Here is a 26,330-nt window from a genome sequence, read left to right as displayed (position 1 = left end):
GAGAAAGTCGAATAATTGCCCTGCAAGCCATGCATCAACGATGTAGGCATGCCAAATGGCATATCTCTCGCAGGCGGAGGAAGGTTTGGCATAAAGGATGTTTGGGCCACGTTGGCCACTCCCCTCGTCACAGTTGGCACTGTGACGGTCTGAACCGTGGTAGAGATAGGTATCTCAGCCACGGCTGACATCGCTATACCCTTGGGTGGTGCTATGACGCCAAGAGTCGTTCCAGGAGGCAACTCCTCCTCATTGTTACTACTGCTCCCACCAGGGCTATTCTGATTCACCACATTGGATCCCTGTGGGGAGGTTCTACCTCGACTATTCGCCATACTTACTGTCCTACCACTTCTCAAGTGCATAAGACTAACTCGCGCAAGCAAGGACGAAAAACAAGTAACAAAAACAATAGAACTTCACACAAAACGCTTCTGTAAAACTTGGTTTTCACAAAAATGGTCCTACTGGGCGTGCCAATTTGTTTACCGTGATATTTGTTAAACAAACATCTTCCAAATTCGACTGGAAAAAGTTTAAGAGTGTTGCGAATTAAGGGTTCTTTTGGGAAAACGTCTTGCCAAAGCGCGTGTGAAATCGGGTTTTTCGACAACCGTGTGTCAAAGGATAAAAGGAAACAAAGATTTGAAAGCAAAACAACAATCAAAAGTGCTTGAAGATAAAATTTACTAATTAAAAGCTTTACATCAATCCAAACCCATAAAATCGACAGTAAATCTAACAAAAGCGACAATAACAACAAATTCGAAACTATCTAAGTGCAGGAATCGTAAACGGCTGGCTCGGCAACATACTCCTCCATGATCACGTTAGGCTCGTTGAGTCTCTTTGATGCAGACATGAGAGCTTTGTAGTGATTTTTAGAGCTGAGTTGGGAACCCCTTTTCTGAATTAGATTATCCTATTTATAGAGCTCCATGTCTCGCGTGTCCTTGGCGGTTTTCTTCCTTACTGGATGGGTTAGTGGGTCTGATTCCCCACGATCTGATGCTTGCCCAGGAAGTTCCATGCGTAGTGGTGAAAGTGGTTTTCTTCAACTGTTTCCTGGCCACGTCTATAGCCATCGTGGGGAGAAGCACACGCTTTTCCAACTGCTTCAGTCAATGCCGCACGTGGTAAACATGCCCGTGTTTGTAGCAACGGTTACCAGTGTCCCTTTATCGAATTCTGCTACCCATTTAACTTGGCGTATTTTCGTAATTCTCTTGGTCCATTTTCGACTGCCCCATGCGTTTTGGGCCAACACCATGCATTCCCAGCAATGATTCATAAACCGTCAAACAATGCAGACACTTTGGGACACCCTTCTCTTACTATATCTCTCTTTGTACTCTACACCCTTTGGGTGTACACAACTTCCACTCGGCCAAATTACAAAAAGAAAGGCTGGAAATATGTCAAGTAATTGGACCTATAATCATACACCTCAAAAACCTGGCCTAACCCATTTATTAAAAATGTCGGGCATTAATTAACTAAAAGTCTAGGCCTATGGTATATTTTTTTTGTCAAATGCCTATGGTATTAAAAGAGCATGTTTGGCTTTATAAGCCGACTAATTTACATAATAATAGTAGCCCATCAGTCTCTTTAAGAAAATATTTTATATAAACTAAGTTTGTAAAAAAGCTAGTAGGTCAGATTAGACTTTTTTTTTTGTCAATAGGTCAGATTAGACTAAATCTTTTTTTTTGGTCAAAAAAAAAAGAAGATTAGAATCAAGTTTGGGCCGCAAAAAGAAAAGACTAAATCTTAAGATTTGACATATAACAAATCAAGCTTGGGCCGCAAAATTAGAATGCAAGCATTGGGCCTTAACGAGTGCATGCTGTTAATATTGACAAATTAAGCAAACGCGTTGGCGTGATATAAACGAAGAGTGACGCTGAAGGACCTAATTTGACTCGTACCGTACCGGTTAAACGCAGAACCGTTTTTCGTCGGTGATGCATTGCATTTGACACCTTAACCACGAAGCAAATAATAAACAAGACGCGTGGTAGCGTGTCTGTCAATTCTATTTCCAATTCATCGCAATTTCCATTCACCTTCCTTCTCTCAACAAAACCCTTCCCCTCAAATTTTCACCTCACATTTTCTCTATCTAAACCCAACCCCCTCTCACTTTCTCTCTCTAAACCGTTACAACAAACAACCATGTCCTCCACCGCGCCACCCGTCCTCCCCGTCTCCAACACCCCTCCGGCATCCACCACCGTCGCATCTGCCGGATCCGACGCCCCTGCCACCTCCCCCGCCTTCCGCGCCCTCATCAACAACCTCTCCGAATCCCTCCGCAACGGCCTCTCTCAGCGCCGTCCCTGGTCGGAGCTCACCGATCGCTCCGCATTCTCCAAACCGGAATCCTTCTCCGATGCCACCCTCCGCGTCCGCAAGAATTTCTCCTACTTCCGCATCAACTACTACGCCGTCGTTTCGCTCATCCTCGCCGTGTCGCTCCTCACCAATCCGTTCTCGCTCATCACCTTGACCGGCCTTCTCGCTTCCTGGACATTCCTCTACCTCTTCCGCCCTGCGGATCGCCCTCTCGTTCTCTTCGGCCGCACCTTCACCGATTTCGAGACGCTCGCGATTCTCTCCGCACTGACGATCTTCGTCGTTTTCCTCACCAGTGTCGGTTCCGTCCTCGTCTCTGCTCTCATGCTCGGCGTCGCCTTTGTTTGCCTCCATGGCGCATTCCGCGTCCCTGAGGATCTCTTCCTTGATGAGCAGGAGCCCTCTCAGACCACCGGATTCCTCTCCTTCCTCCGCGCTCCTGCTGCCGTCGCCTCCGCCGCGGTTCCTTCCGTCACCGGTCGCGTTTGATTGAGGATCGCTTGGATCTGGTAGCGGTAACGTTGAATTTTGGTACCTGGAAGTGAAATCTATGCAGAAAATTAATTCCTGTTTTTTTTATATTTTTTTTTTATCAATTTTAAATGTTGAATTTCTTGATCTGTATTAACATATTCGATTATACATAGGATGAATATGAATCTTGATGACATTTGTACGGATCTTTGGTATTTTGATTTTGTAATATACAGCATTTGCAAATCTTGTTGATGGATCTATTGATTTTTACCTGCTTTTTCAATTTTCATCATCAACATTATCTATAGGTCCCTGAATTGTGTAGTTCTGTTTCAATGGATCTGAGTTTATTTTCATTTTTCCTTAATTTTAAGGCATAGAAATTAATCGTTGTTGTCGGTGCAGTTTGTTTGGTATGGTATTTCTGGTAGGAAAAAGTGTTGAAATAGTGAAAAAGCTTTGATGTATTCATTTTTGTTTTTGCCTAAAGATGGATGAACAATACAATGTTAGATAAAGCTGGATGAACATTACAATGTTAGATTTGTCACAAGGTGTATTGCTATGGAGTGAGTCATTAGGTTACTACAAGTTTAGGTGGTATTCGTATTAGTTTATCACCTTGTTCTGATGGTTGTTGGAATTGGAATGGAGAGTTTGTATTTGCCTTATTAAGGAGCAAGTCTTTTGATCCTGGAAAAATTTATGGTTTCTGAAATTCTCTTCTGCTGGTTTTTCTGGTGATTATTTATGCTTTTGTCGGTCCTTCCTATTCACGATTGAATTGGAAGATGAAGATGCCGGAAGAGAGGGAGGGGATGGAGGGAAACAAATTGAAAGCATACTATGACTATCCTTTGTGGGTTGAATGTGTGTTTGGAATCCATGTTTTTTCACCTGAAAAGTAGTTCTAGTTTGAAACTAACCCTCACAGCTTTTGGTCTGTTTGGGAGCCATTTATTTCATGGACAAACTTAACTGAGAAAATCTCCAATTGAAGGATTGCTTGTTAAATTCATTTTTCTAGTAATATTATGTAGAAATTGAGGTGCTCATGGGTCAATGTCCTTTGTTCTATTTCACTAGAACTCATTGTTTGGGAGAGGGGAGAGGAATTGATGATGTAAGTAGTCTGTGATGGAGCTCAACTTTTGATTCAATTTTTTTGGGGTCGTTTGTTCTATTCCACTTTAACTCACTGTTAGGGAGATGGGAGAGCAATTGGTGATGTAAATGGTCTATTATGGAGCTCAAGTTGATTATCTTTTAGGGTCAATGGTTTAGGCTACTAGCTAGTTGATAGTCCTTTGCTTTTGGTCAGCTAACAATAACAACAAACAAGTACTACTATAGTATCATTGGCTCAGGAAGGGAGAATGTGTGAAATTAAGAATTGAAGATGAGCGAAGAAAAAAGATAGTGAAAAAAATTGTAATTTAGGTTGATTGATACTATGAGAGAAATAAGAGAAAGTAGAGAGAAAGAAAATTCCCTTTATTGTAAGTTTATGTTGAAACTTATAAGGAATCTTAAAGATACAAATTGTTTTTTTAATTTTTATTGATAAATTGTTTGGATATATCATTTACGGAGTATAATTTTTTTGGTAACTTAATAAGAGTTATTTGACCTTTTCCTAAAAAAATATAAATGCAATCTAAAGTTGAAGTTTTATTCTTTTCAAAACAAAAAAAAAAGTTGAAGTTTTATTTTAAAGTGTTACTTTCTTCTTACATTTCGTTTCTTAATCGCTGTTCAAAAAGTTAAACACAATGCCTTCATTCTTAATCCTCTGCATTTCAATTTCTTAGCTTTCACTTCTTTGCCATGTTGGTCAAAACATAACCTGAAAATTATTAAAACGCATGGGTAAATTCACCAGAGATTCGTTGGTTGTTGTGACCGTGACAACTGAACATTTTTGCCCCAAAGTAAACAATTCACACCTCTTCTTCTCTGTTGTTTTTTCACTTATTCCATGCCAATAACAATGCATTTCATTTTCACACCATCATCCATCATGAATCATGAAAGCTTAGCTTCAGGTGGGTAATCCGTGTCACATTGATGACCCCACTTCTGTCACACATGATGCCTCAACCGTCATCAGAAAAAAAAATATTACGTTTGAAAAGTAAAAACACTTTTTAAGGCCCAAAAAAGATGACAGACCAAAAGAAGAAACCATCATTATGAATTACCAACATTACCCATATGAAGTACATCAAAAGCATTCTAACTCAAGGCTAGTTCAGGTAATTCAAACTTCATCCTCTGTGGCATTAACACATTTTCTCACATAGTATAAAATATTCATGATGGTGTCACATTGAGCAAAACGTGGCAATGGAGCCCATCCCATATGAGTGAAATTATCCATGAAGGAAAGACCAAGTCAAGTCCAATGAAATGTAGCCGTTGGAGTAACCAAACCCCAGCTCTGATCACGGTCTCTTATGTCCCCAACCCAACCCGTTATGCATAGCAGATACATAATAATATCATAATAATGTAAAACTAGCCGTTACTATTAACAAATTTCCAACCTTTGACCCATTCTCCTACCTCATTTCATTTATTATCCTCTCCCTTAAACCATAACCCACTTAATTTAACTTTCCTCACTCACATTGCTTCATCAGAATCATACTCCATTTTTTCTTCACTCTCTCACTTTTTCCTTCCTCCACTTTCTTCTTGTTCTTCATTGTACTTTCTGAGCTAGATAAGCCTGATAGGTGAGAATTGTAGAGAGAACACATAAACAAAGAGAGTGGAAAACCTGCTGTTTATTTTCTTATAGCCATTGTTGTTCTCATTCTCATGGGAAACAATAGTTGGCATGTCAAACATTTCCAATCTGCAAATGGTGATGATAGAAGGAACAACTTGAGGAGGAAACATGAGGGAAGTTTCATATACTTGGCATTTTCTCTGTTTCTTCTGCTAGCTCTGGCTTCCACCATTCAACCTGTGTCAGGAAGTTTGTGGGATGGGGTGGTTGTTACTGAAGCTGATTTTCAATCTCTGAGGGCTATTAAGCATGAGCTGATTGATCCTAAAGGGGTGCTGAGAAGCTGGAATGACAGTGGTTTGGGTGCTTGTTCAGGTGGTTGGGCAGGGATCAAGTGTGTGAATGGGGAAGTTATAGCAATTCAGCTTCCATGGAGAGGGTTGGGTGGTCAAATCTCTGAGAAAATTGGGCAGCTTCAAGCTCTTAGGAAGCTCAGTCTCCATGACAATGCTATTTCTGGTCCTGTCCCTATGGCTCTTGGCTTTCTTCCTAATCTCAGAGGAGTGTACCTCTTCAATAACAAGCTTTCAGGTTCTATTCCTCCTTCTCTTGGCAATTGCCCCATGCTTCAGTCTATTGATGTTAGCAACAATTCCCTCACTGGTAAAATTCCTAACAATTTAGCAAACTCCACTAGGATATACAGGATCAATTTGAGCTTTAATTCACTTTCTGGCTCCATTCCTACCAGTTTCTCCATGTCTCCTTCTCTGACTATTCTTGCTCTCCAACACAACAATCTCTCTGGTTCCATCCCAGATTCTTGGGTTGGAATAGGAAAGAAAGCTTCCCAGCTTCAAGTTTTGACCCTTGATCACAATGTCATTTCTGGAACTATCCCAGTTTCTCTTAGCAGGTTGTCTTTGCTTGAAAATGTTTCTTTGAGTCATAACCAGATTGCAGGATCTATTCCAAGTGAACTAGGTGCACTTTCCAGGCTACAAAATCTTGATCTCTCAAACAATGCCATCAATGGCAGCTTCCCTGCTAGCTTCTCTAACCTCTCTTCTCTTGTTTCATTGAATCTAGAGAAAAATCAACTTGAAAGCCATATCCCTGATGCTCTGGACAGGTTGCACAACCTTTCTGTGCTTAACCTGAAGAGCAATAAGTTCAATGGTCAAATCCCACCAACAATTGGAAACATATCAAGCATTAGGCAAATTGATTTCTCTGGAAATAAATTTGTTGGAGAAATTCCAGATTCCCTTGCCAAACTTGCAAATCTCAGTTCATTCAATGTTTCTTATAACAACCTCTCTGGTCCTGTCCCATCCTCACTTTCCAAAAGATTCAATGCTAGCTCATTTGCAGGGAATCTTGAGCTCTGTGGGTTCACCAGTTCAAAACCATGCCCTGCACCCTCTCCTCATATTCTTCCAGCTCAATCACCAGAGTCAACTTCTAAACCCCACCATCACAGAAAATTAAGTACCAAGGACATAATCCTCATAGTAGCAGGTATTCTCCTGTTGATTCTACTATTACTGTGCTGCTTGTTGCTGTGTTGTTTGATCAGGAAAAGAGCTGCTTCAAGCAGAAAGAGTGACAAGACTGCTAAGGCGACAGCATCTGCTAGGAGTGTTGACAAAAGTGCCCCAGGTGGTGGTGATGTGGAGTCAGGAGGTGAAGCTGGTGGGAAACTGGTTCACTTTGATGGGCCTTTTGTGTTCACTGCTGATGATCTTTTGTGTGCCACTGCTGAGATAATGGGAAAAAGTGCATTTGGAACTGCATACAAGGCAACACTAGAGGATGGGAACCAAGTTGCTGTGAAAAGGTTGAGGGAGAAGACCACTAAAGGGCAAAAAGAATTTGAAGCTGAGGTTGCTTCACTTGGCAAAATCAGACACCCAAATCTCTTGGCACTCAGAGCCTACTATCTTGGACCCAAAGGAGAGAAGCTTCTTGTCTTTGATTACATGTCTAAAGGAAGTCTAGCATCATTCCTTCATGGTAAGTACTAAGCATAATTAGAATACATGTCTTATAAGTTAGAATTTAATTTACATGCAGTGACGATATAAAGAGTTTTATCGCAGATATCCAATTGTATTTTGCCATGTTTCATTTTTGGTATTTACTTATGATTTGTCAATATAGTGAATCCTGATTGATTGGATGTATGTCTGTGTAAATTTTTTTGCATAGTTATTAAAACTATAAGTTAGTATTTAATTTTATCTCTTAATTTGTTCTGTAATTACTTTTGATATTGATATTTGTACATATATGCAGCTCGTGGGCCTGAAATTGTGATTGAATGGCCAACAAGGATGAAAATAGCAATTGGAGTCACTAATGGGCTGTGCTATCTCCATAGCCAAGAGAATATGGTACATGGGAATCTCACATCCAGCAATATACTATTGGATGAGGAGACAAACCCTCATATCACAGATTTTGGTCTTTCAAGGCTAATGACAACTTCAGCCAATAGCAACATCATAGCTACAGCAGGGAATCTTGGATACAATGCACCAGAGCTTTCAAAGACTAAGAAACCTAACACAAAGACTGATGTGTACAGCCTTGGTGTCATAATCTTGGAGCTTCTAACTGGTAAACCACCTGGGGAACCAACCAATGTCATGGACTTGCCTCAGTGGGTGGCATCAATTGTGAAAGAGGAGTGGACAAATGAAGTGTTTGATTTGGAGCTCATGAGGGATGCACCAGCCATTGGGGATGAGTTGCTTAATACATTGAAATTGGCTCTGCATTGTGTGGATCCATCTCCAGCTGCTAGGCCTGAAGTTAAGCAAGTTTTGCAGCAATTGGAGGAAATCAAACCAGAGTTGGTTCCAGAGGATGATGGAACTAAGGCCCAAACAACTGAATAGTTAGTTTATTTTGAGAGTGTGTCAAGAAAGGAGACATTTTGATTACTTGAATTACCAGAGAAAGGATATATGTTTTTATTCTTTATTTATTTCTTCATTAAGTTTATATGTATATAGGTGTGAGGATTTGCTTACATTATTAAGTATTCTTTTTAACTAGGTGAATGAATAAGGTATGTTTTCATTCTCTGTTTAATTAAATATTTTTTTTACTTGATACAGTGATGTTTCATTTGATTCAAAAGAAGAAAAAAGAATTTAATCGAAGGAGTAAAAGAAGATTGTACTGCATGCACAAGTAATGTGCCAACTCCTATTATGCATACAGCATAATAGAGCAGAATGTGCCAACTCCTATTAGATTGAGAGGCTACTAACTCCTCAATAGAATTCTCATTTGTATTGATGTTGTATTGCTTATTATTATAACAAGTAAATGGGACAATTCTTTCAATAAGTTCAATTCTTTTAAGAAATCAATTGATTTCTAAAGATAACTCAAGAAATCCAACTTTCATCCAATTTAAAAGAACCCATTTATGGTTCTCTGATGTGACTCAGTGTATATACTATTCATGTGTTCATGAGATGGCTCAAATTCTTAATCTTTAATATATTTACATTACTTGAATGGTTTTATCCATTAAATTTGTGAAGATGAGAATTAGAGTCCATATTCAATCAATCCACGAGGGACAAGGTTAGAACAAATCTAAAACTTGTTTCACATTTCATTGTTCATATACCATATTTTCAAAATCCCGACATAAAAATCCTTTGGTCTTAACAAACATATTATTGGAATACTGTAACGTTTCCGTATCAGGTGAATTAGTGGGTCAAATGACATACAAAATTTCTGTCGTAAATTGCCTCGTTCCATTAAAGCCATTTCAAATAAGAAAATACCTAAAAATATTCCCCTTAACCAAGCAACAGTTACCAAGCAGCAATTAGAGAGAAGCAAGCGCCACAAGAGAATACTCATTTTATAAACACATGCAATTCTCAATGTAAGACACACATAGTATTAGTACATGACTCGCAGACAAGGGAGGTTTGTACAACCGATCTTGTATGCCAAATTCTTTTATGAAGAGATACCATGGAAAATCCAGATTACATAAAGTCCATTTAGAATTAGCGCTTCATCTCGCGAAGCAAATCATTATGAAAAAAAAAAAAGAGATAAGTTCTAACCACAATGAAAACCTAACCTTTCAATGAAAACTTTATGGCATCCAATAGATCGAGCAACTAAAACCACTCTAGTTCAAGTAGACCTGCCAAATTCATGAAATCCAAATGCATAAGTAATGGGGTTACTCACCGACAGAAAAAAAAATCATTGATGATACAAACAAATCATGGTGATACGTGGTACCATCTCTATTAAAGAGCACGAACAAAACCATCTATATATAACTAATAATATAAGATAAGACATGAGATTCCCTCTTTTCAAAGATGTAGTTGTAAGATAAAGTTTAAAAATGCACATAATACTTTATCCTAAAAGTATCTAAATAAGTAAAACTGATTAAATCTATTAGAACCCTTATATCTATATATATATAAGTAAAACACACTTGAACCATTACATTAAATACATTAGTAAAGATTACATGTATTATAATGCATTAAGTAATAACAAATTATCTTTGTAATAAATATATTAAATAATAAGATTAAAAACTGAAAAAAAAAAATTGTATTATCAAAAGCTATTCAACTACCTACATTAAATATTCACAAAAATACCTATATTAAATAATAATAATTATAATTTAAAAAAAAAATAACTTGAGTTGACAAATATTAAGAATTAAAATTAATTAATTATAAAGGCTTAATAGCTCTTTTGGTCCCTCACTTATCACGATTTTGCACTTTTGGTCCCCAATAAAAAAATTAGCACTTTTGATCTTCAACATTGCTTAATTCTTTGCAAAAATATCCCTATTTGAGACTAAAGCGGCAAAAGTGTGTAATTGTGAGGGACTAATTTTGCTAATTTTTTTCTAGAGGGACCTAAAGCGCAAAATCGTGATAAGTGAGGGACCAAAAGAGCTATTAAGCCAATTGTAAATAATATTTATAATTAATTAATGTAGATAAAGTAGATTTAAAATTAATAAATATTTTTTATTAAATAATTATTGATAGTTAAAATTATCATAGAGTAATATTTCTATTTAATTATATATATGATGATAAATAAATTAAATATATTTAAAACTAAGTTTAAATTAGGAGATATATATTAAATATATATATATATGTTATGTATGTCATGTTAGTTATAAAAAATAATAGAATAATTAAATTAAATTTATTTGTCAAAATAGTTTAATTTTATAATTTTGATTTCAAATATATTTTCTAATAATATTTAATATGAGTTCATAGCCTCCTATTAGGTTTATCGTTGTTGCACTCATCTACAATAGACTAAAAATGTAGTATACAGTGAAGTATTTAATAAACTTCCTAAATGAAATTATATTTGATATAGCTACAATATTTCTTCATGGATAAAAAATAACAATCATTCTTAACCAACTTTCACTTTTGCACATTATTATGGTACACGAGTTTAAGAATTTTTTTAACTAAGTCCTTATAATTTATTTGTGTTAACCACATGTATCCTCTACTGAGGGAATCAAGTTCTATCAAGTGTAGTGAAAGCTAAAGGTCTATCATAAAGTGCATTCCTTAAGGATGAAATCTCAGGGATCTAAAGATTTAATTTTAACCACTGTAATAGACATTCACTAGGTTGAACGATTTGTGTTTGCAAAATTGTCTTATGAGGTTTTATAATATTTTACTTTCTTTAAAACTATAAAATTTTATCGAATAAGATAAATTATTATCTTAATTCATAAATAAGTTAAAAAATATATTCTCTCACAAACTGCATATTAACTAATTAAATACTCATTATGCAATAAATAATATAACTTTTATATGTGTCACTAAGAATATGTTTCGACATTAAACTTTCATTAGCACACTTCCCATAAAGTTTCAACTGAAAACACTACTTTTATGGCCAAAACATGAAAGCAAGAGATAAATACAACTTTATAAAAGTAGTTTTACTTTTATAGATAACTTTACACAAACACTAACTAATATACTAAAAAATTAGTGTACAATAATTTTTTTACTGAGCTTTATTAATGTAATTACATTACATATATTTATCATATTCTTAACTATCTACTATTCAATAATATTTCATATTACATAAATTATTTTTACAAAGAATAGACACATAACTTAAAAACAAACCCGTGCAACGCACAGGTTTAATTTCTAGTATTATTGTATTTTGGATTTGATTAAGTATTTGTTTAAGTAAAGTTTGAAATGTAGGTTAGTTTCATGTAACTCGTGTTTGTTGTATGTATCGTGACGTTTCTTCTATAAAAGGAGAATATTTTCTAAACTTGTTTGCTCAGTATAACATATCTTTCTAAAGAATTTCTCTTATCTCTAAAATCTGAGTTATCATGTTCACACTACAAGGACTCTACACGTCTCAGTAGAGTATATATTGTACATTAGAACGTTTCTAACAAATGAACAATGTTACAAATATCTCTATATTATAAGAAGAACATGGTCATGAGTAATTCTGACTCGAACTTTTGGAATCCCTGTAATTCGACTAATATTTACCTTGATTTGGGAAAATATTTTGCAAATCTCGTGATATGTGAGACTTTCAATGAGTTAGTACCTTTTTATTTACACATTCATCTCAGTTGAAACATAACTTTACATCAGCTTTCCAATTTTCAAGGCGCAAAACTCAACAGAGTTCAATTATCGGGTTGAACGTTAACGTTATATCCCCAACAACAATTCAAATTAGGTATCAAAGCATCTTCATTGAGTTCATTCTCCAAAACAAGAAAGGAAGCTCAAGGAAGAATATGCATTAACAAAAAAGACAACAATCTAAAATCCTAATCCAATCATGCTCACTCCTTCTATTCTTCCCTATTTATAGTATACCCACATCCACTTATAACCACCATTTTTTTCCATCTATCCCTCTCTTTCTTTCCTTTCTCACTAGTTTATCACACCAAAATGGTCTTACACCAAACATAATGGGTGAAAAATTTCTCAAAATTTACCTAAAGTGTAAATGTAACCAGTTAAAAACAACACGATCCCTGAAAAAGTTAAGGGTTGTACTTGTTGCAGTGTAAAGCAAAACACTTCACACAACACAAGATCTCTCTCTCTCTCTCTCTCTCTCTCTCTCTCTCTCTCTCTCCGCCATGGACGATCCACCGTTGCAGAACATCGCAATTTCCGGGCCCACACTAGCCTCCCTCATCCAACGCTTCTCCACCGCGCCCTCCGCCATCGACGGCCTCCTCTTCGGCCACGTCACCCACGTCACCCCTCTCAACCTCTCCGACGACTCCGACACCGACTCCTCCACCCTCCTCGCCACCGTCACCGGCTTCCTCTCCTCCCCCTCCTTCCATGACTCCACCGGCGCCGTCAACCCCTCCTCCCTCCTCCGCCTAATCCCCCCCTCCTCCTCCCTCATAGGCTGGTTCTCCGCCCGCCGTAGAACCCCTCTCCGCCCCTCCATGCGCGAATTCTCCATCACCTCCTCGCTTTCCTCCCTCTCCCAATTCTCATCCCCCATCGAAAACTCCCCCCACCATCGCTTCAACCCTTCCCTCTTCCTCCTCCTCGCTTCTCCCCCTTCTGACCCAACCTCCTCCCATGTCCACACCCATGAGTACCGCGCCTACCAGTTCCGCCGCGCCGCCCTCTCTTTCGACGCCAAATCCATCAACATTGTTAACATTGGACCGGCTTTTCGCGGCCATTACGGCTCATTCAGCCCTAACTCTCCGTTACCGGCCCTGAATTGCCGCCTCCGGGGCTCGCCGATGAAGGGCGACGACGGCGACGAGCGGCTCAGCGAGATGAAGCAGGCTGCAAAGGATCAGAGGGAGCTTGATGCCTGTGTGGAGGGGTTTGAGGTTGGGAGGTTAAGCAGTTTGATGGGTTCAGAGGCCACTAGTTATACTCAGGGCTTGGAGGATTTGTACCAGAAAATGCTTGTCAAGATTGAGACCTTGACTAGCTTGGTGGAGAAGAGTTCTGCTAAGGTTCTTGAGCAGGTTAGCTTTTATTTATTTATGATTGTTGTTGTTGTTGTTAATGCTGAACATTTATATAAGCTGTGATGATCTTCATTAGAATGTAGTGGTTCAAATGTAGGGATGGTTATTGGATAGAAGTAAATTGAAGAACTATTGGTTTTATTTAGAAATAATGTTATCAAATTGGTAGTTTTACTTTTTTGATGATTGATTTTTTCTTGTAGTATGGAGCGAAGTAAAGTTAAGTTGTGAGTGGTTTTAGAGTTTGGATTTATGGTCTCTGCAACGCAGCGTCGGTCATCTTAATGGTAGTCAAAATCCTGATTTAATCCCTTAATCTTAGGATTATGCGATTAAAATTCACCTCAGTGATAAAAAAATCTATTGCATAATCCTTTTCTGGCTAAATCTGACCTTACATGCGATTAAGCTCGGCTCATGTAACGCGGGTTTGATCGCTTCCTAATCTTGATCCGTTTCGCGAAACCCCTAATTTGTTTAGCAGCCGAGAGACCCCTTCTCATCTCCCCCACTGCACTGTCGATGTTGCTCCTCCACCATTGATGAGAGGCTGGGACTTGGGTTGGTAAGCCAAGTGGTGGTGCTGTGAATGAGGCTGGTTTAGTATGTCATTCCTATTAATTACGTTTTATGGCTTACGTGTTTTGAGTACAACTTTATTTGAGTGTTTTTAGTTATTTAAAATGTTCTATTTGTTATTTATGTAATTTTATATGCGTATGTCCACATATAGGAATTTTGCTTAATCTTACGATTAACATCCACCTCCCTGATTAAAGGCATAATCCCCGATTTTGACTACTTTGCTCATCTTATGAATTGTTAGTGATTCTAGATTAGGGATTAGTTTAGTTGCTGTACCATCCCGGAATAATGGGTACAAGTTTTTACAAGCTGACTCTCATTTTTGGGAATGGGTATAAATCCTTAGCGTCTAGGAAATTCTGAAGTTAACAAGTATAAGTCTCCAATGACCAGACTATTCGTGGGAAAACATATATAAATCCCTAAAGATGGTGCCACTTCAAGGACAACTGGTATATATCCCTCAATAAGCACAAGTTTTAAATCCCTGTAGACTGTATTTCCTGGGATGACTGGTTACAAGTTAAGTTCCTTAAAGGCCTAATGTAAATTTGTCATACCTTATTACCTATCTCTGAAGACCGGTAGTATGAGCTCAAGTCAAAATAGCTAATGCTGCTATTGACGCGGGTTCAGCCTGCAAGAGTTCATAATAAAATCATAACTGGAAAGCAAGGTAAAAAATTTAATGGGACAGTGACACAAAAGGTGATTAACTTCTCTAATATTGTTTAGGAGATTTTTGGAGGGAAGAAGAGGGGATGGCTTTTTTTTTTTAATAATGAGAATTATATAACATTTATGATAATAAATAAATAATTAGTACACTATGTTTATGCTAATTTATCATTTCATCACCCTTTATTTTAAAAAAGTTATCAAATTATAAACTATTTATTTAAAATAAAAAATATGCCTTCCCCTTAACCTCCTCTCAAATAACCTTTATAGAACTCCAGATAACTAGGCATAAACTCAAACATGATGCTCTCTGAAACTTGAAAAGACAAGTTTAGGGTGACGAGAAATTCAATGCTCTCTTAAACCCAATATGACATGCTTGGGGCTTTATACTGTATGAGGTCCTTTAGTAGAACTTCATCAGGAGACCTGAGGGTTGTGGACAGTCCGGGGCTAGACTAAGAAGGATGTGGTAAAATTTACAACCCACACTCCTGGCCCATAGTCATGGGTGCAAAGCTAATTGCCAGTTTCCCCTTTAATGAAAAAATGACCCGAAATGTAAATGGTCGACTAGAGCAGGCATATCGTACTTTAGGTAGAATGAGGTCAGTGTAATCATCTGAGCTTTAGCTCGGAGTAAGACTTTGTTGAGACGTGGCTTCTTTAATTATATTGATAATTAGTGATTTAGAATTTATATGGGCCTCAGAAAATTATTGAATGTTATGCAGTAAATAACTGGAGTTTGATTTTTCTATTATCAACTTTGAGCAGGAAAATCTTAACAGGAAGTTGAAACACAAAATCTTGAGATCTACTGCCTCAGAATAACTATCTTAAATGCTGGTGATCCCTTCTGTTCTTTCAGTTTAAGGTAAGTTTTGTTTTGTAATCTTGTATTTTAGTTTCAATTTTTATTTTTAAGCAATCTTGAATAAATAAGTAATTCATCCACCAAAGAAATACAGAGAACATCAGCTATGTTGGTCTATCTCTCTGTTGAGTCTATTCATACCCGTTTGGTTGTAGATTGTTAGCAGCTCTGTATGGTAGTAGTTCTTATTTTTTAAGTTCTCCACTTTGCACAGAAAAACTGGAGTAATCAAATTGAAATGTGGTTCCCATTCTTTAATATTAGACCTTTCTGCTAGTTCTCTTCTTGAACCAATTTTTCTTCAACGTCTTCTGTACTACAACTTTGAGAAATTTATTTGTTTTTGTGGACTTCATTTTTTAAAGTAATTTGAGTTCCAGGCCAGATTAGTATCTATTAAACTATTTGGATTAAGGGCTGACTAATCCCCCTAATGTCCATGACACTGATTAAATCGTAAGATTTTGTCTATGGATTATGGACTGACTAATCCCACCAATGTTGGGCATCGGTTATGACACTGGTGAACTTATAGGATTTAGTCTTTAAGGTATGGAAAAAGGAACAGAAAATAAAATAAAATTGTATTGATATGATATATTGGATTTGATCTTACAAAAGACAAAACACTTGGGAGGGGCCATTGTAACACTGTAACTAATTGAACAATAGTAATTTAACCAACAGTTCCGTGTAGTGAATTGGTTAGTCATTGGGAGGGGGAGCCCTGGAATTCCCTAGGGTTTAGTGGGTTCTTTTTGTATTTCTCATCTCTTTTTTACATTGGCATAGGATTAGAGATTAGAGTTCAGTAATAATATCATTCTGTACTAAGCCATATGTACCAGTTCTTATGGTCAAGGCAGTATGTAAGTTGTTAACCTTGTGCAGAATTCTAGTTCAATACTAATCATAGTGCTACCAGTAAAATGTCCCTTTTTAGGACTCTTTGTGGGTAAGATCCTCCCTGCTACAGTGCTACTCAAGGGTACCACTATCCCCTCGAAAAGATTGAAGAAGTGAATCTGTTAACTAAGCAAAGGGATGAGAGGCTAGCTGATTTAAGGACAAACTTACTCAAGGCTAAGGATATGATGCGGGTTGAGAAGTCATTTTTGCAGCAGGAAATACTTCAAGTTGCAGCCTGATAGAAGGAAATCCTTGGCAAGAGAGATGAATGTTCGAAAAGCTGAATTAAAATCGCATAAAAAATAAGCTACTACAAACAGTAGCTTTCGAAGATTACACAATTTCTTTTGTGAAAAACTCAAAACCAAACTGTGAGAAACTCTGTACTAGACTCTATGGTTCCCCTACAAGGGTTATGGACAGAATCGGCAAATTAGCATATAAGCCGGAGTTTCCTTCTCAAACCGTTTATGGGATCGCCCATCAATGGCCCACCTGCAAATGTGTGGGCAGGAGGGGGGTGTTAAGGTCCCACATTAACTAGAGCAAAAATAATCCTTTAAATTCTCAATCCTGAGCTAGCTTTTGGATAAATCACAGCTCGTGCCTGCAAATAAATCTACTCATATGATATGTCATATCACTTACGTCCAGTAGCTCCATGAAACTCACTGTCATGTTTATTATGTAAACAAATGTATGCATGCATTGCATTATTTTTGGGGGCATGGTCAATCATAGATGTTAACAAGCTTATGTTTTGCGTGGCACAAAACAGAGATGAGCAATGGACAATTTTCAGTCTTCCGTGCCTGACCTGGATCATCAAAAACAAGAATATTTCTGTTTGGACTTCTGGGATGAGCCTGTGGTATATGCAGTCCAGCAATTGTAGATGTTGTATTTTACTTTTTGGTGGCTCTTCAAGCTGTGAAGCAGGTAGTGATTGTGCAGGGTGGTTGAATGATTTGGTCCTCCATGTAAGAAAGCTCTTGATGTTTTCTCTCCCTACCCTGTGGTGGCATTGGTTTCATTAATGATATGCCAACTGTATTCTGTATGTGTTGAGCGTTGCTTTTTTTTAATCCCTTTATTGATTTCTATAATTAGCTTTACATGTTAAGCTGCTTTGTTGTTTTTGCAAGCTCAGTTACAAGAGGGAAGTAAAATCAACATGCTTTGTGGATTATTGTTTTTTTTTTGAAGGTGTGGATTATTGTTAAAACAAATGCAAATTTATCACTTTACTCCAATTGTCAGATATTTGTGGTACGCCTAGGGCCTTCACCCTCGCTGTAAAGTGTAAACTGTGAACTTATAGCTAAATTTACACCTACCTTATTTTCAGAAAATGGACCCTATTTAGTGTGTTAAATTTCTAGCCCCCATCACCCAATTTTCCACCATACCCAAACATAATAAACTTCAAAATACTCTTGCAAAATAAACCCATTTACCTTTCCCTCTTTCCCCTTCACTCTCTCACACTCTTCCACCTATGGTGCTGTGTTTTGTTGGGATATATCTATGTTTTTACATTCCGGGTTATGAATCTCAAAACATTAAAAACACTTCTCGGGTTTTCTAGTTCCCATAAGTGTTGAGATTTGTGTTCCGAGAATTGGAAAACTCGGAATTCATTTACATTTATACTTTCAAATTCCCGGTTCTATATCTTGGAATGTTAAAATCACTTCCCATGTTCAATTTTCCTGAATTACTGTGATTTGTGTTTCGGAATTTGAAAATCTCGAAACCTATTTCATAAACTTACAATTACATTTATATTTTTATATTTCGGTTTCTAAATGTCGGAATGTTAAAAACAATTTTCCGGTTCTAAATCCTGTAATGTTTAAATATTGGGGTTAATATAATATTTTACTACCTTAAATTAAGTGTTAGGGGTGGGAAATTAAACTCTCCTATTTCTATATCTAAAAAAGTAAATAATGTAGAGTGGTTTGTTTTTTTAAACAAATGTTGAGTAGTTTCACGGTCGTCTACCGCGATCGATTTTACTTGACAATTTTTATTTAAAATAAAATATAAATTAAAATTTTTGAGATAAAGCAATTGTAATATATGTGAGTCTGAAAAGTTGCATAATATTTGAATTTATTTTATAGTATATAGTAAAGGTTTGATTAAGTTTATGGGAAATTTATGGTACGCCAATATTTTCTGAGTTTTATTATTACTAATTTCTATGTAATATAAAACATTATTAAGTAATATTTTTAAAAGTTATTAATTTTGTTAGCATAGACATTTTCCCCGTTGATTGATGAAATTATGTATTTAAAAAATAATGTAAATTATGGTAAAATTATTTATGTATTCATTGAAAAAAATAAAGAAATAACTAATCTCTATATAATATAAAAATTCATTATTTAAGAATTTTTCAAAATATATAAATTTTAGTAGCATATATATTTTTCCCGTTGATTCATGAAATTATCTATTTAAAAATTATAAGATAAATTATTTAAATAATTTATCATTTATTAGTTAACCAAAAGAGTTCAATATAAATCAAAATATTTAGTTAAAAACGGAAAAATATTTTTATTTTAAAAGTTAATGTAAATTAACTCTGTAAAAGAAGATATAAATAATCTCTATATAATATAAAAATTCATTATGTAAGAATTTCTAAAAAATATAATTCTTGTTAGCACGAACATTTTCCCCGTTGATTTATGAAATTATTTATTTAAACCCTAAAAATTAATTTCGTTAAATAATTTATTCGTTAACAAATACTTTAAAAAATAATAAAATTATTTAGTAAAGTTAAAAATTAATTTATCGTAAAAGTTATTTTAAATTAAGTATGTACAAATGAATATATTTTGTGAGAATTAAAAATTATATATATATATATATATATATATATATATATATATTTGCTAGAAAAGCTGGGAAATCCTTTATAAAGGATAAGATAGGAGGTCAACCCAATCAAAAAAGTGGAAACAACACCTCCCAGGTGTATGTAATATAAATATTCTTTGTGTAAGAATTATTTTTAAAAATTATTAGCAAGGACATGTTCCCCGTTGATTAATGAAATTATTTATTAAAACGTTGAAGGATAATTTATTTAAATAACTTATTAGTTAACCAAAATAATTTAAATTGTACTGAAATTGTTATTTAAACTTTGAAAATATAATTTTATAATAAAACTTAGTGTAAATTAACTATATATAAAGGAAGATATGTCAATCCATATATAATATAAAAATCCATTATGTAAGAATTTTTAAAAAATTATTATTTTAGTTAGCATTGATATTTTTCCCGTTAATTAATGAATTTCTTTTTTTAAAAGTGAAATTATATACTTAAACATTGAAGAATAATTTATTTAAATGATTTATTAGCTAACCAAAATAATTTATTAGTATAGGAGTTTTTTTTAAGAAATCATATTTGTATCGCACACTTAAGTTGATCAAATAAATTTTTGAAGTAATTCTATGTTTATTTGAGATTCTGGTTGGAAAATTTTAAATTTAAAAATTTAATAATAAACCATATAAGAATCGTTATTTGACAATATAACCATGTAAGTATTTTTGTTAAACTCAAGTCAGATTTTAAATAAGTTATTTCTAAAAAAAGTAAGGGAGAAGAATAGCTAAAAAATGAAATTGTAAGATTAATATAAATTATAGCGACAACTAAGAACAAACATGAGAAATCCAATTATAAGTATATACTAATAATGACCAAATAGAAAGCATTCTTTGGAGTGAGCCAATATTTTCCATAAATCAATGTTGTACTTGAAGAACCATCTACTCCTATTAATGGCTCTACCATAACAGACCATTATCTTCATCATCATGCCTAACAATCTTGTTCCACATGCTCTCCTTCTTTCTGCAATAACACAATCAAACATTATAGTGAAAACTAAAATCATCTCTACAAATAGATCAACAATATGATAGTTAAACTATGAAATCCTGATTATGGAGTAGTATAACACTGATCAAAATAACTAAGAATAAGAAAGTAGCATCACAAAGTTGACATTAAAGCACAATAAGTTAGCAACTATAAAATAGAACCAATAATTAGGACGGGAAACGCAACACTGGCTATAAAACAATAAAGCAAGAGCATGAACCTATTATACTCAAGGATGGTGTTTGCAATGTAGTCTATGGAGAAGATAAAAAAAATGAAGCAGTGAAGCCGGCCCCTGTAAAATTCGTAGAGCATAAGACAATAAGTTTTCACTAAGAGGCCTGAATTTTTTTTAGTAAGCAAACTAAGAGGCCTGAATAATTGAGGAATTAGAATGATTAGTACAACCAACATGGCATTCCAGATTTCAGAAGCAAGCCAGATGGTACTTCCCATGACTCTTTCAAAAAGCAAGCATTCAGATGGTACTTCCCATGGCTCTTTCAAAACAGTGAGAGCAAGAGTAAAGAGCATTATCCATTAATATAACACAAATAAGCTCAAAGATGAAGGCTTCAAAATCTCAAAAATGCAGCAGCATCCAATTAAGTTGCATATATCACTAAGCAATTATCAGTCAATAAGGTACTTATCCAATTAGAGAGAACATTAGAAACTACATGAGGTTAGTCATGACAACACAAAAAGTTCTAATTACCAAAATAGCAGTTCGTAACAATTGTTCCTTTTGGACCAAAGTAGCACATTGAATATAAAACTGGTCCAGCAATAATCATAAACAAAAGCTAAAAAATACTAATTTATAGGCTTAGGAAAAAGAATCAAACCTTAAATCGTAGTGAAAATAGAGTGAACAAACTGAACTAATAAAGAGAGAAATTAGAAAGAAATTGAACCTCATTTTTCATCATGCTTTAGCAAGTGAAACAAATTCAGGTTAAGGAACAAAAAGAAATAAAAACAAACAAAGATAACTAATTGCGGAAAAAAGAGATATAATTGTAGATTCCAAGTAGCGTCTTGAACTTGCTTACCTACTATAGTGCGTGAGGATGATCTAGCAAGAAGCAGGTAGCTAGAGGTTTTCAAGCAATGAATTAAATACATGAAGGAACATTAGGTTTTTCATCACTTCTTTTTTGGAATAAATCTGTGCTACCAAATTTTGACACTAAAAACTGAAATGAAAAGAAAATGCAACATTAGAGAGATCAGTTAAGGACACCCAAGTCATAGTCAAAATGAGTTTGTCCTAAGAACACATCTAAATGAAGGGGTTCACCATTTGCACACTAAAAGGATGCAAATATTCGTAGAGGGAGCAAATAACAATGCACCAACTAAACCAAACCAGTATTAATATAAATAGCAATGAAAGCTTTTGAAAGGTGTCAGAAAAACTTTGACCATTAAAATTAAGACCTGCTAAAGAAAAAACACAGCTATTAGAACCAAAGCAATCTGACCAGCAAGATCAATACCTGCCATTGAAAAACATATATAGCTTTAGAACAAAACCAAAATTTTAAAAATAAAAATAAATCTTCAAAATACAGCAACCTAACCTGCAAGGACTTGCCATATATCACAGTCTTCCACATTTTTTAAACAGTTCTCTGCCTGCAAATGCAATGAGTCATACCAATCCAACATATGACAAAAAGAGTTCAATTGATACTGTGCACTACCTAAGACAAGTTGAAATTTAGAAATAAAAATACCTCTAAGAAATTGTCCCTCCTGCAAGTAAAGGAAAACGACATTAAGCAAAAGAAGCAGAGTAAACATCAGTAACATCATAGTAACCGGAAAGGGGAAGAAAAAAGAGATCGAAGATTCAGCATGACAGAGTTTAAGGAGAAGGAAGAGAGAAGCATATTTTCAAACTAATTTGATGTGTGAAAGCATTTGATGATGGTTTCGGGAGAAGACGAAACACTCGGTTAAGTTTAACCAATAGAGCTCAGGAAGAGAAGGGAATAAAATAAAAACTGAGCAAATGGTTTGAGGAGAAGAAGAAACACTGCTTTAGGAAGAGAAGAGACGAAAAAATTAAAGGTGGAGAGAAGAAGATGATTTTGAGTTGAATCTGAAATTTTAAAAACAGAGGAGAGAAGGTGCGTTTTTGTTCTGCAAATGAGTGTTGGAAAAGGAAACAAATATTACTCCCTCCGGTCCTATTTATAAGCAACAAAAAAAAATTCACAAAGTTTAAGAAATGTAGTTAAACTAGATAAAATGCATTAAATTTGTCTTAAATTAAAATTAACTTCCAAAATTACCCTTTGTTATTAGTGTTGGAAAGTGAAAAAGAAAGAGAATAATTAATGAGACACATTTTACAAGTTAGAATTAATAAGGGCATCATTGGAAAAAATTAATTAATATAGCTCAAACTTTCATTTGGTTCTTATGAAAAGGACCAAGATTTTTCTTCTCTTTCATGCTTATAAATAGGACCGGAGGGAGTACTTTTTAACATTTCTCTTTCCAATTGATCTGACTTTTGCAGAGTTCTTTTTAATGTCAAGTTTTTGAAATGGTTTTAGAACAACAAAAGGAATTGGACTGAAAATAGAGCGGGAACTTCAGAGGAAAAAGAAAAAAGTTTTAGTAAAAGAGAAAAAAGGAAAACGTGACACGTGACCCAGGAGGGGTTTCTTTTCTTAGAGTATATTGATATTGATTATTGACGGATCTATGTCGTGAGGCAATGAGATAATTGACCCCACATGATTTTCAAACAATAGAATAGACTAGTATGGGTGTGTTTGGTTCCGCGTCTGGCCATTACAGAATCGGATCAGGGTACTCAAACGTGGATCCCCTGCAAATTAACATGTTTGGAGACTCTATTGGAGAACCGATTTCAACTCTAGAATCGGGTCTGGCTGAAGCAACTCTGGGTAACTTTTCCATTAGAGAGAATCGGTTCTTTCCAGATCTGTGTAGCTCCAAAAAAATATATTCCCTTTGTAGCATTGGGATTCTAAGTAATGTATTCCCCCCAACAAAAATGCCCCACGTTCTTAAATTTTTTCAAAAAGTTCTTATCTAATATCTATGTTGTAATAACAGTAAAAAGTGTCCGCAATATGTAATTTACATTTGATCACTCCCTTTCTTTTTCTCTTTCATGGGTAAAAAGTTGTGATCCATTCACAATTTCACATCAAATTTTCTCTTTTATTATACTTTCACTTACTTTACCTTCTAATCTCTCTCTTGTTGTTCTATCTATATCTCTTTTTGTGCTATCTATCTCTTCGTGTAAGTGAGGTTGAAGTGTGAGTGAATATTTATTATTTCTCTAGTGATACAAAATCGTAACCAGAGTCATCTTCTGTTTTTGACTTACTGGTTGATTAATTTATTCACATTAATAAAATAAAAAAATGTTTTATGCAAATCTTACGCACAATGCAAGTGTTGGGTAGAAATAATATATAATATATTTTCATTCGAGTGAATTTTCTCATTTGAGGTGAAGACTATTTGAATAATAATTTCCCCTTTTTAAACTCTATAACAATGGTTTTTTTTTTTAAATAAGTATATTAGAGCAACCCTCTTATCCTTGACCTCAAACATTTGATAAAAAAATTAGGTTTGATGAGTGAATTTAATGAAAATCATGTCGTTTTGGGTTCTCGAGGCACAACTGTTGGAAGGTGAATTCCAAACGTTGCAACGCGTTTGGGGGCTCGCCTCGTGACGTTTGGGTAGTAGTTGCTAGTTGTAGGTAGTTGTGTTGTCTGCAGGTATTTCAAGGCAATCATGGCATTTATGGAAAACACCATCAACAAAAGCAGAGAAGGCTTGTAAAGGACGCCACGTGACGTGACTTGACATTTTGAGAAGACAGATGTCTGGAATACCCGCAAAGTAGATCTTAGGCGAGTTTGGGATAAAGACGCACGTCGCCCTCATGCTCCAGACTTAACGTCTTGTGGGTATGTGGACTGGTTAGGGCGCGTGACATCGCAACTCGTAGGAAGGGAGGGGACACGACAGCTTAGGAAAAGACCCGCTTCATCTTCATGCTTCAAACTTGGTGTCTTGTGAGCATGTGGACTGGCTAGGGTGCCACACTCTAAGGTTGGCACCCCAACCCTTTGTGGCCTTTAGACTACAGGGCGAGTCCCCCTAGATTCAGGGCGAGAAGTCTAGGTTTTGGTCGAACCTGTCGTGTGGCTTATTAGGCAATTGTAATGCCCATAATGTGCTTAGGATTACGGTTTAGCCTCACTATAAAAGGCTAGACACTTGGCTCAATAAGTTAATTCTCTCTTTTGCTAAGAAACGACTACACTAACCCTAAACCTAGAATCCCTAGGTCGTTGTGAGAACAAGGTTCAACCATGAAAAAGAGATTTTTAGAATTGATATACTTTTTTGATACTGTTGAGAATATCAAATTGTGCTAAGTTTTCAAATTTTGATGTATTTTTCAACTTTTAATTGTAATATATTATATTTTATGCAACAAACTTACATGTGTATATTGCCGCCTACAACTTAGACTTTTTGGATCTGTCACTTATCAGCTAACCACCGGGTTGGTTATTCAAGTGAACTTAGATAATATAATAGGCCATCTCCCGTTTTATATGAGTCTAACCCTAAGTACATGGATCTGAGGCTTTGTGAAAAATGACTCATACAAACATAACCCACCAAAAAGGGGTGGGGTCGCATAAGCCTTTAAAACACATGACTCGCCAACATGGTGCAAAAAATATAGAGATCGCCAACATGGCGTGAATAATACATAAATCGTTAAAAAGGAGCACTAATATACATAAATAATGTGAGTCCACCCACTATGAAGAGATCGCCAGCAGGGTGACGAAGTCATGGCTGAGGGCCCATCACATGTGATGTGACTCGCTAGATAGAGAGTAGCTCACTAAGTGAGGATGTCGCTCGTCAATGGCTAGTTACTCCAGACTAGCCGAAGCTCGATCTCCTTCCTTTTTCTCCACAAAAAGAAGAGCACAATTATGATTCATTCACACATTTCCCTCATTTACTCTTTCACTTTCTATCTATTTATCTATCTATCTCTTCTTTTTCAATCATGTCACTCATCACATCTCATATATCTCTCTTTTTCCCCTATCTTTCTCTTATGTAAACTCCATTATTTCACTTATATTAGAGTATGATTAAAACTTTACTCCAAAAAGAAATTGAGCTCGTCAGGACCAACATTTAAAAAATTAGTCTGGATTGGTAGATCACAAAACCATATAAACACCCACAAACCCCATAGTTTTTTCATGTCACATCATCATATCACCTCTATAACTTACCTTTCTTATTTTTCTATCTCATTCCAAGTGTCTTCACTATTTTGGTCTAAACCAAATATTATTGTTAAAAAAAATAAAATATTAAATTATCTTGTATGTAAATTTGGTGTTGTCTAAGGTGCAATAGTAGGTGGGTCTTGCACACATGCCATACATGTTTGGACCAATAGGAACACACCAGCTGTCAGGGTGTGCAATTGATAACCGGGTGCATCTGTTAATTGGTTTTTATTTTTTTTTTCAATTTTATTTTGTTTTTTACTACAAAGCCCCTCCACTGAGTGATTCTCCTCAACACTGAAGCAGTACAAATCAGAGTATTTATTGCAGATCTGGGCAAGCTCACAACACCAAAAAGCAACTGAAGTGCGAAATGGG

At 35.6% G+C, this 26,330-nt stretch overlaps 3 protein-coding genes and 1 long non-coding RNA gene across 4 annotated transcripts; 3 read left to right on the top strand and 1 right to left on the bottom strand.

Moving 5' to 3' along the window:
- Positions 1-1,949: 1,949 nt before the first annotated feature.
- On the top strand, positions 1,950-3,093 carry LOC130748957 (PRA1 family protein B4-like). The gene has a single exon (XM_057602210.1). It carries the CDS (start codon positions 2,179-2,181, stop codon positions 2,845-2,847), a length of 669 nt encoding a protein of 222 aa, XP_057458193.1. The 5' UTR covers positions 1,950-2,178; the 3' UTR covers positions 2,848-3,093.
- A 2,308-nt stretch (positions 3,094-5,401) lies between these two features.
- LOC130748956 (probably inactive leucine-rich repeat receptor-like protein kinase IMK2) lies at positions 5,402-8,689 on the top strand. Its single transcript, XM_057602208.1, has 2 exons — positions 5,402-7,585; positions 7,868-8,689. Exons 1-2 carry the CDS (start codon positions 5,659-5,661, stop codon positions 8,470-8,472), a joined length of 2,532 nt encoding a protein of 843 aa, XP_057458191.1. The 5' UTR covers positions 5,402-5,658; the 3' UTR covers positions 8,473-8,689.
- A 3,917-nt stretch (positions 8,690-12,606) lies between these two features.
- LOC130748955 (uncharacterized) lies at positions 12,607-17,945 on the top strand. Its single transcript, XM_057602207.1, has 3 exons — positions 12,607-13,637; positions 15,684-15,783; positions 17,471-17,945. Exons 1-2 carry the CDS (start codon positions 12,774-12,776, stop codon positions 15,738-15,740), a joined length of 921 nt encoding a protein of 306 aa, XP_057458190.1. The 5' UTR covers positions 12,607-12,773; the 3' UTR covers positions 15,741-15,783; positions 17,471-17,945.
- Positions 17,946-20,401: 2,456 nt separating this feature from the next.
- LOC130749585 (uncharacterized) lies at positions 20,402-21,712 on the bottom strand. Its single transcript, XR_009022972.1, has 3 exons — positions 21,672-21,712; positions 21,025-21,116; positions 20,402-20,911 (listed from the first exon to the last, which is right to left on the bottom strand). It is a non-coding gene; the product is annotated as an uncharacterized LOC130749585 (long non-coding RNA).
- Positions 21,713-26,330: the final 4,618 nt, after the last annotated feature.

The sequence above is a fragment of the Lotus japonicus genome, chromosome 3 (assembly GCF_012489685.1).
Source record: "Lotus japonicus ecotype B-129 chromosome 3, LjGifu_v1.2".
In the NCBI taxonomy this organism is placed as follows: domain Eukaryota; kingdom Viridiplantae; phylum Streptophyta; class Magnoliopsida; order Fabales; family Fabaceae; genus Lotus; species Lotus japonicus.
The sequence above is the reverse complement of the archived record's forward strand: the minus strand, read 5'-3'. Positions and strand labels throughout refer to the sequence as shown.

What these genes read in the sequence shown, in the direction of transcription:
- LOC130748957 (XM_057602210.1), top strand. Translation starts at nt 2,179, where the DNA reads ATGTCCTCCACCGCGCCACCCGTCCTCCCCGTCTCCAACACCCCTCCG.
- LOC130748956 (XM_057602208.1), top strand. Translation starts at nt 5,659, where the DNA reads ATGGGAAACAATAGTTGGCATGTCAAACATTTCCAATCTGCAAATGGT. An exon ending in TCTAGCATCATTCCTTCATG is followed by an intron (nt 7,586 to 7,867) that starts GTAAGTACTAAG and finishes ACATATATGCAG; the next exon opens with CTCGTGGGCCTGAAATTGTG.
- LOC130748955 (XM_057602207.1), top strand. Translation starts at nt 12,774, where the DNA reads ATGGACGATCCACCGTTGCAGAACATCGCAATTTCCGGGCCCACACTA. An exon ending in CTGCTAAGGTTCTTGAGCAG is followed by an intron (nt 13,638 to 15,683) that starts GTTAGCTTTTAT and finishes AACTTTGAGCAG; the next exon opens with GAAAATCTTAACAGGAAGTT.